Source organism: Selaginella moellendorffii, unplaced genomic scaffold, assembly GCF_000143415.4.
Source record: "Selaginella moellendorffii unplaced genomic scaffold, v1.0 SELMOscaffold_63, whole genome shotgun sequence".
Classification (NCBI taxonomy): domain Eukaryota; kingdom Viridiplantae; phylum Streptophyta; class Lycopodiopsida; order Selaginellales; family Selaginellaceae; genus Selaginella; species Selaginella moellendorffii.
The window spans coordinates 856,941-866,686 of record NW_003314324.1 but is presented as its reverse complement, the minus strand read 5'-3'; the positions used below and the strand labels follow the sequence as shown (position 1 = coordinate 866,686).

The window sequence follows — 9,746 nt, the reverse complement described above, 5'->3', positions numbered from 1 at the left end:
TTGTCTGACTCTACTCTGTGGAACCATACACAGCCAAGAACATTTATAAATAGCTATGTTTTGATTGTTTCATTTTTGCAAGTGCACATGCACATAGAGGTTGCATTTTGTTTAAACAAGCAGAAAAACATACATTCAAGAGCTGGCTTGAGAAGCCGGTCTTACTTGATAGGTCACGTACATTGCTATTTGGCCTACGTAGAGGTTGTTGTAGGGGGATTAACAACATCACAAATGGAAAGGGGGACAGAGAAGTCGCACATACCATGGTTACAAGTTGTACCTCGGATTTATCTGTGAGGCAATGGCTCTGCTCTGCTAGAAAGTCCGGAAGTTTCTTAAATCTAGACTGAAGTGACGACTATAAACACCTTTCCCAGAAACTTTGGATTATCCGAAGTTCTACTCCAGGCAGCTAGACTCGTGTATCAGTTTGTTGGCAAGTTTGAGTGCTGTGAGGATATCAGGGGCAATGGATGCTGGGGTGTCTTCCACGGGACAGCAGACACCCTAGGCTTCATTCCGTCCTGGTTTGAAGATCAGAAGCCAAAATCTCACTGCATCGAGTCACGCCAGCAATATCAGTCTCTTACCGGCTAGATCTCCTCGAGCTGCGATCGCGGCCGCTGCTGCTGCGATCTAGCACTGCTGCTTGCAGCACAATGCCGCCGCCAGTGCGATCTTAGCAGCGCCGCTCGCAGCAGAATGCTTCTCCACCGTTTTCATCCAGACCTCGACGCTGTTCGTGCAGTAGGGGCAAGAAATGCGCAACCGCATCTCCGGCTTCAAAGTGCCCCCGGCATCGCTCGCGGCATGTGACACCATCGCCGTCATTCTCACAGTGCCGCTTGACGAGAGGCTTCTCGTCCAAGTTCTTCGCATGTTGATCGGTCAACAGAGCGAGTTGACCTGCTTGCAAAGGGCCATGGTTGTGGCGGGGTTGGAAACGCACGCAAGGATTTAGGGAGTAGTGTTCTTGTTCTTGCGGTGGAGAAGATCACGAGCAAGGGTGGCGGATCGATCACCATATGAACTACTTCTTCTGGCTCTTGGCGGCGCTCGATCTTTGCTTGTTTCTTGTGTGTGTCCGCTGCTCTAGCAATTGACGCGGACGAGAATTTCCCGCGAATTAGGGCTCTTACGCTAGGGTCGCCATGGCAGGAGCCATTGTAGCGATCTTCCTCGCGCTCGCTGCGATCGCCGCCGCTAGGATCATCCAGCTACCCGAAGAATCCCGAGAGAAGCGGCCGCTGATAGGGATTCTCACTCAGCCCGGCGATGGCGATGACAGGAGCTACATCAACAGGCTGGAGCCCGGCGATCCCAGGCGCTCCAACATATCTTACATCGCTGCCTCGTATGTGAAATTCGTCGAGGCCGGGGGCGCTCGCGCCGTTCCTTTGCTTTACAACGAGCCTTGGGAGACGCTAGCGAAGGTAACTTCCATGAGCTAAATTTCTTTGCCCTTATTTGTTTGCTCAGAAATTCTCGCTGATCAATGGCATTTTGTTCGCTGGTGGGAGTGCAAGCTTGCAAGATGGTCCCTACTACCGCGCCAGCGAGTTCCTCTTCAAGGTTTGTGTTCTTCCCTCTTGCTTTAGCTTTGGAATGCTTCTTGTTCGTTCTTCGTCCATTGTTTTTTCCAGGAGTATTCATGCTAGTGACTTTGCAACTAGAGTCTTGATTGTTTAGTTTGATCTTGTAGAGGGCACTGGAAGCAAATGATAAGGGAGATTATTTTCCCGTGTTTGGGACGTGCTTGGGTCTGGAACTTCTAGCCGTGATCGTCAGTGGCAACCATTCCATCCTGGACGATTACAACGCACACAAAGCTGCTGGAGAGCTAAACTTCGTGGGCGACTGGGCCAAAGGGCGCAGCATGTTTACCTGGTAACGAGTCAGTTCTTTGTATGTGCTTGTGAAGTGTTCTTTGTCCAGGTTTCCTAAGGACATTCTGGATAAGGTGGAGCACGAGAAGCTTGCAATGCAGAATCACGTTGTAAGGTTCTCAGCACTTTGTGTTTTCTACTTCTCATTTCTTTGGCTTGGATTGCAGAAAGGTCTATCTCCACAGACTTGGAGAGACACACAGAGCCTTCGAGATTTCTTTGACGTGCTAACTACAACTCCTGACCTGAATGGAAAGGTAACATTTTCGGTGCCAAATCTCTTGAGCCATCAGTTCCTTTGGATTTTCAGATATATATTTCGACGATTGAAGGACGCAAGTATCCAGTAACTAGTGTGCAATGGCATCCCGAGGTAGAGCTTTTCTCGTTTTTCACCTCTTTGTTTAGATATTCTCTCGATTTTGCAGAAGAATGCTTTCGAATGGGGATACGAAGGAATACCTCACTCTCCGGATGCCGTTCGAATTACACAGAGCGCTGCGAGCTTCTTCGTCAGGTAATTCTCTTCACCTTCTCATTAGACAGGATAAACTGTCGACTGTTTGTCTGAGTAGCGAGGCTCTGAAGTCAAGCCACACAGCTTCTTGGGAAGAAGAAGAGCAGCTATTGATCTACAACTATTCGCCAATCTATTCCGGACGAGACGGGTACTTACTCCCATCAAAATCTAAAATCGCTCAGAGCCTCTTTGTACTGTGCTTGTAGGAAGGGACACTTCGATCAATCTTACGTCTTCTGGTGAAGCAATCTGATAATACAAGTACTATTATTTTAGCTGAGGCCTCTAATCCGTCGTCGTCTATTCCGGTCAGGATGCCTGGCTTTCATCCAGGCGACCCTGGTTCAAATCCCGGCAACGGAATTGTATTTGATCCTCTCCACGTCACAGGAAAGGATGTGCACACTTTTCACAAGGGCAGAATAATCTCAACTGGCTGCCCACTTGCAGGCAGGGAGGACGAGTACGATATTGCAAGTTGTAAGTAATCTGCCCTAGTGCGATGCTGCGAGGAGTTATTAGAGGTGATGGTTGTGGTACACGGGAAACAGCTTTCAGTTCTTCCATCTGATGCTTTTCCAGAGCTACAGCTCTCATAGCTTTGTGAGTTCGCATCTAATTTCTATTGTTTAAACTTTATATTCCCTGGTCTTCACGTGATCGCACCATTGGCAACTGTGTTTAGTTCTTGGTAAGAATCTTATTGATAAACCCACGTGGCTAACGTGGTCTGTACAGTTCTGAAGAAACCTGTATACGTGGGACAAAAAAGTCCTTCAGATTGTACTAGTTCAGTACGGGCTTGCCCTTAACCTCTTCATTAGGCCATTGGTTTCTTTCGCGTGGGCCTTGGACTACGAAAGGGAATGCTCTTCTTTGTTCTGGAAGAATGCATGTAGGAAAAGCTGGATTGGCTCTTTAGCTCTATCCCGTATCATTTTTTACTTTAAACCCATTATTTAAATGATTGTTATAACTAATAAAAATGTAAAACTAAATTCAAGATAAAACAATAAATATAAATACCCTTACCTTTAAGATTTTATAACTGTACAAACTTTGCTATATATATATATATATTACGTTTGTGTGTGTTCCTATGATCAACCATGGCTAGTGTTGTGACGGTGTTGGGGTCTTGGACTGTCAAGCCCGAAACTCCAACTCCACAGCCCCGGATTCACAAGCTCTCCAATCTCGACTTCCACATCTCCTTTGAGAATTATACCAAGCAAGTCTACTATTTCCCACCATCTAGCAGGGATGATCTTGTCGAGAGCTTGAGAGCTTCGCTGTCCAGAGTGCTTGTCCCGTTTTATGTCTTGGCAGGGCGGGTGCGCAGGGCGGAAGATGGTCACAAGCTGGAGGTGGATTGCAACGACGCTGGTGTCTCGTTTGTGGAGGCGAGTGCCCCCGACGCCAGCTTCAGCGATTGGAAAAATATGGCGTTTTGCTCCATCGAGCAGCATCTCAATCCTTCGGAAGTGGCCATCACGGATCCAGACACTGCTCCGATCTTCAAAGTTCAGGCAGGTTTCTTGATATCGCAGTTAATTCCTAAATATTCATGGAATTCCTGAATCTAGGTGACGAAGTTCAAGTGTGGTGGGATTGCATTGGGGATCTTAGTGGCCGAAGTGGTGCTAGATGGATCCTCAAACTTTGCGTTTGTGAATGCTTGGTCCGAAATCCACCGAGGCCTGCCGCTTTTGAGCCCTCCGGTTTTTGCCTCTAACATTTTCCAGGCCAGGCAGCCCCCAGCGATCATTCTGCCAGTCCGCGACTACTACTCCTCTCCGATCTATAACACTCACTCGGACAAAGCAACCGACGTAACGTGCGAGTACGTCGTGAAGATGTTTGAGATGGATCCTGACCAAGTCGACGATCTTATCCGAGACGTTCACAGTGGTCCGTACAGCTATGGCCGCCCTCCAACCTCGTTCGAGGCAACGAGCGCCATGATCTGGAAAGCCATCACCGAGGCCAGAGATCTCCAAGACTCGATCATCACAAGCTACGTCTATGCGATCTCTCTCAAGGGCAAGAACCGCTGGAACCCCCCAGTCCCAGCCTCGTACATTGGCAATAGCATCCACTCGCCATGCCTCACTGCCAAGGCCGGGGACATCAAATCCCGCCATCTCTCCTACGCTGCGAGGCTCTTCCACGAGGATATCCTAAGCACCACTCAAGAACACATGCAATCCGCCATCGATTGGATGGAGATGGAGCTGGGCAGAGGAAGGAAGATCAATCTAAATGGTGATTTTGTGTCGGGGACTGGGATCTACAGCACGAGCTTGCACAGTTTCCCTGTGTACAGCGTTGATTTTGGATGGGGAAAGACTGTACACTACTCTCTGGTAATGCAGCCGCCGTGGTATGGGAACGGTGTCACGGTGATTCTCCCCAGCCCGAGAGGGGGAAGGCACCGGCGGCTGCTCATCTCGCTACCTGCAATCCATATGAAGAAGCTCGTGAACCATGAATTCTTCCGCAAGTATACTACTCTGGGATCGTAGGAATGATCATATCTATTGGTGTTGGTAATTTATTTATTTGTAACCTTATTTTACTCTTTATATATTATTTGTTTTCTTTTAGAGATTTTCTATGCAATGAACCAATCAAATCTTACTTCAACTGTCAGATCTTTGGACCGGGGCTGCTTTTGTTCTGACCAATAGGAGGCCTGCAGACCATTTTGCCAGAGAAGAACAAAGTGCAACATGTATCTTGGGCGATGAGCTGGGGGAGCAACAGCTGTCACGCAGCTGAAGGGCAATTGGCTGTGAATTATATTGGCCAAAGGCACAATTGGCACGATTTTTTATGTTTGCGAATCTCAATATCTTTTTGCAGTCTTTCTCATGCCCAAGTTTTTGCCTTGGAGACTTCTTTAGATCAGCGCCAATTGTCCTTTATGGTTGCCACATGAAACCCTTATGAGATGAATTCTTGGGTACTACCAATAACTCATACTATTCAGCATGAACTGGACGAAGAACTTGCCTCCCACAGAATTTACAAAATGTGTGTACTGGTAAGGTAATTATTATTATTTTTTATCTTTGTGTTAAATTGTGGTACGAGGGTGGCTTTTCTCTGAGCTGTGGCAACTAGGTTGCCCATGATAATGTGCATGTCTTGGACATGTCCATTATGTCACACTACACAATGCACTCCCAGCTTTCCATTTTGCAAAATTTTTTACAAAGTGTTTGGTTCATCTTTTTTTGATTTTCCTGAGAAAAAAGGTGTTTTGGATTGTTATACCTTTATCCCTTTTTATATAAATAATCTTACTTTAATACCAAAAAGGTATTAACTCATTTAAGTTATGTATTGAGAATATTTTGAATTTTTATACATTTGTATTTACCCACCCTTTGGTGGGTCCACAATATATAAGGATTTCCCAACCTCCATTTGGCGTCCATTTTCAGTTTGGGCTAGGTTTAGAAGAGTGTTGGTAGCTATGGTTTTGAGAAAAATTGTTATGATGGTTTGGAAATACCAACACAGCTTAGTGGGCAACAATAGACAGAAACACTATAAGTGTAGTTTGTTTCTTTATGACCTAATCAACATTTCAATCTTGTAAGAGTTGTTGTTCAAGATCTAGGTAGGAATCACATGTTTGGACCAGCCTTGGTTTCCATGGTTTTTGGAAAAATCAGGATGATCTTTTGCTTGCTAATAGGTGCATAATTGTTTTCAAGTTGTTATGGTTGCTTCAAAATACACACACATAAACCCATCATCCATGGGGAGGATGGTCGAGTATGCCACGGAAAAGCTGGATGCAACAAGTATGGTGATAAAGCACCACACCCAGATCAGGAACAAAGTCGCGACTCATCTATGTCTATAGAAACAAATTCGATACTTATACAAATCTCTCCGAGCATCGAAGAAGTGACAAGTACACAAATGGACAACACTAGGTGAATGATGGATGCTAAAGACCTGAAAAAAATTCCAAAACTTAGGCCACAAGGTCCAACACACAATGCAGCATAGATATTGCAAAACCATTGGCTATCAATACAGCCAATGAGGTGAGTTTAGGCTAAGAAGATCACAACCAAAAAATTCAATAGCACAAAGAGGACGAGGCTACAAAGAGAGTCTATGTAGCGCACATGGTTTTTACCCTTTATCCTATGGTGATTTACTATAGGATAATACCACAAAGCGGAACCTAAACCCTCTTTGTGCCACGTGTCCAAAGGACAGTGGTGTGGAACCCGAAGTTTAGGGCCTTGGGCCACTGAACAAAGGAACGGTGCCAAACCCCCAAGCTTGGAGCCAAGGAGTGATGGAACTAGACCACAGAGCAACTCCCGAGTATACAGCCCAAGGAGCGAAGGGACAGGAGCTCGGAGCGACTTGGAACAGTCCTAGAGCAATCAGCATCCTAATGCCAGGACCAGCATGCAAAACAGAGCCAAACGGAGTTTGGTGCTATTTCAGCATACCGGTGGCCTAACGCAAGGAAATGGTGTAAGCAACTAATTTTTCCATTCTACTTTAGTCACTTAACCACACCTCCGACCACTTGGAGGAGTCTCACTCACAACCTCCATAAGTCCTATTTCAGACTCAGGCTTGTTAGCCCTGAGAATGGCATCCCCGCCACTCAACTTTTGCACTTGGTCCAAGTGCTCCATGTGTCCGATCTCATGACCGACACCCCAAGGTACCACCAACATACTGGCCCGTTACGCTAAGGCCATGCCCATTACCCTTGGTCACACAGGTGGTCCAACACCACCTGCATCACCGTCCCATCTCTCAAAGACTGGGCCATCTGTCCATGAATGACCATCCTAGGTCCACTCCTTAGCATCCTTAAGATGCCTGCAAGTATGGGGAACAGCCTTCCCCAATATCCCTTTAACAGTCCCCACCAAGATCCTTTTCTGTCCATCGCCATGTTCACCAACACTGCCACTGGATCAAGGCCCACAGGCCCGACCACCAAGTCCCACTGTCCTCTGGGACTTCCTCACCATATGACCGTGTCATTGGTCACCACACCCAAGGATCACTGCTCTTCCTTTCCATAGCCTGGGACTTTAGGACAGCATTTTGGAACACCGTGACCTTATGCAGGCCTCCTGGGTACTCTCCCCGCCTTCCGCCTTTGGGTGCTCTAGCCATGGGCTTAGAGCGAGGTTTTGTTGAGCCATGCCTGGTATCCAAGTAGGTAATGCCACCCACATTTGGACTGGGAGCATCGGCCAGTCAACCTCCTGGGGGAACTAGAGCCGACTCTTGAACACTTCACGAAACTACCCCACTTGTCGGTCCGTATTCACTCTAGTCTTGGATTTCCCAGTGGTCAGTTCATCACCCAACACTGGGTATGGCCTTCCTGGGCCAAACTGGCCTTTCCTGGGCCAAACTGGCCTTTCCTGGCCAAACTGGCCTTTCCTGGGCCAAACTGGCCTTTCCTGGCCAAACTGGCTCCACTGGGCTCCAACCCCCACACTCTCCCTACTATACTTTTGGAACCCCCCGCAGCCCCCCCGGGGGACAATCGCTTTGGGCTTTCACCCAACTGCCTGTATTAGTATTCGGACTCGGACTCGGACTCGGTCTCAGACTCGGTCTCGGTCCCGGTTTCAGACTCGGACTTGGTCTCGGTCTCGGTCTAGGTCTCAAACTCCATCTCGGGTCCATCTTGGACTCCATCTCAGACTCCATCTCGAGTCCATCTTAGACTCCATCTCGGGTCCATCTCGGACTCCACTTTGGGTCCATCTCGGACTCTAACTCGGGTCCATCTCGGACTCCATCTCGGACTCCATCTCGGGCTCCATCTCAGACTCCATCTTGGACTCCACTTCGGGTCCATCTCGGACTCCAACTTGGGTCCATCTCAGACTCCATCTCGGACTCCATCTCAGGTCCATCTTGGACACTTCCACGTGTCATGTGTTGGTCCTTTTTGGGTCCTTTTTTGGAGCCTTTCTTATTGGTTGCCTCATGCTCACTCCTCGAGCACTTTGTTGGGAGTTCCACTCCCGCTCTCGACCTTCCAAGTCGGAGCTTTTAGTCCAAACGTGTTACGCTCGTTTGGTTTTCACTTCGGCCACTACCACGTGGCACCCTTTCCGGCTCCACTTTGGGGCCTAGGGATTTTATGTCTCACACATGGGTACTCCACTAGCTAGCATGGAATGGAACTTGGGCTTAGACCCAAGCTGGACGTAAAACAAAAACAGACACGCAAGCGGGAGCTAGACTATGCCTCACACGCTTTGGGCTTTCACCCCAAGCCTCCCTTAGTACCAAGAGTTAGTCTCTGGGACAAACTTGAAACTTACTAAATATAGAATGGTGCTAGATTGCAAATTTGGACATGGGATGAACACCATTGTGTTCAGGGCAATCTTTACATTCCATAGGTATGCCAAATGAGCAAATCTGGACACTTTCCATAAATAGCATTTGGGACCGAAATGAGACTAACACAAAGGGCATGATAGCGAGAGTGTTTGGCAGACATGGTAAGCTATCATCTAGCGATATTGAGGGACCAAGCTCAATATCGCGGGGGTTCTTAATACTAATAAGTGCAAGCAAATGACAGGAGTTTCTTAAGCCAGGCCGAGTATGCTCAACAAGAAACACATAGGAGTTCCTACCTTATGTTTATCCGATTTAAGTGCACAGTCAATGACTAGTTTCTCAACTAGCTCAAGTGGGAACTGATAACGGGTCCAGCAATACCGACCTCCTACCGTCGTGGCAGTAAGGAAAAAATATCCAAAAGGACTAGCCGACAAGTAACTTTTGATACCCGAAGTCACATTCGTGACAGTTTAGGTGAATCAAAGGAGTATGGGTTAAATTTTCTTTAGTCCACCTATGCATCTGATAGTAACACTCCCTCGGCTGATAAGTCTAGCAAGATGAGGTAGCCACAGCAGTAGCAGACGTCATAGCAGCATTATAAAGTGAGGGTTAGCCATGCCTTCGTGCACAAATTTGCAAGTCAGCCTAGCGAGCCAATAGTCCAAAACTTTATGGAGGAGCTCACTTAACACATAAAGGGAAGTAAGCAGCTAGTTGACAAGCTGATATAACCGGTAGAAGATGAGGAAACTATGAAGTACCACGCGTAAGTCTTGAGCTACCTCAAAACAATCACCAAGAAAATGGATGGAGTTATAGGCAAGCAAAATCATCAGCACCACATAATCTAAGAGCTCAAGAGCACAATCCCTACTTCCATAACCACCAATGCAAAGCACATCAGCTGCCAAGACTAGCATATCACTATGCTCGACCAAGAGAACTAGATCATGTGTCAAGAACTCGAC

General features: G+C 47.2%; 2 protein-coding genes across 2 annotated transcripts; both read left to right on the top strand.

The window, feature by feature from the left end:
- Nucleotides 1-929: 929 nt before the first annotated feature.
- LOC9644972 (gamma-glutamyl hydrolase 1) lies at nucleotides 930-3,053 on the top strand. The gene is made up of 9 exons (XM_002984666.2): nucleotides 930-1,436; nucleotides 1,483-1,575; nucleotides 1,706-1,890; nucleotides 1,939-1,999; nucleotides 2,057-2,146; nucleotides 2,200-2,262; nucleotides 2,318-2,406; nucleotides 2,465-2,557; nucleotides 2,616-3,053. Exons 1-9 carry the CDS (start codon nucleotides 1,155-1,157, stop codon nucleotides 2,650-2,652), a joined length of 993 nt encoding a protein of 330 aa, XP_002984712.1. The 5' UTR covers nucleotides 930-1,154; the 3' UTR covers nucleotides 2,653-3,053.
- Nucleotides 3,054-3,511: 458 nt separating this feature from the next.
- On the top strand, nucleotides 3,512-5,009 carry LOC9644746 (shikimate O-hydroxycinnamoyltransferase). The gene is made up of 2 exons (XM_024689849.1): nucleotides 3,512-3,938; nucleotides 3,996-5,009. The coding sequence occupies exons 1-2, from the start codon at nucleotides 3,519-3,521 to the stop codon at nucleotides 4,932-4,934; spliced, it is 1,359 nt and encodes a 452-aa protein (XP_024545617.1). The 5' UTR covers nucleotides 3,512-3,518; the 3' UTR covers nucleotides 4,935-5,009.
- Nucleotides 5,010-9,746: the final 4,737 nt, after the last annotated feature.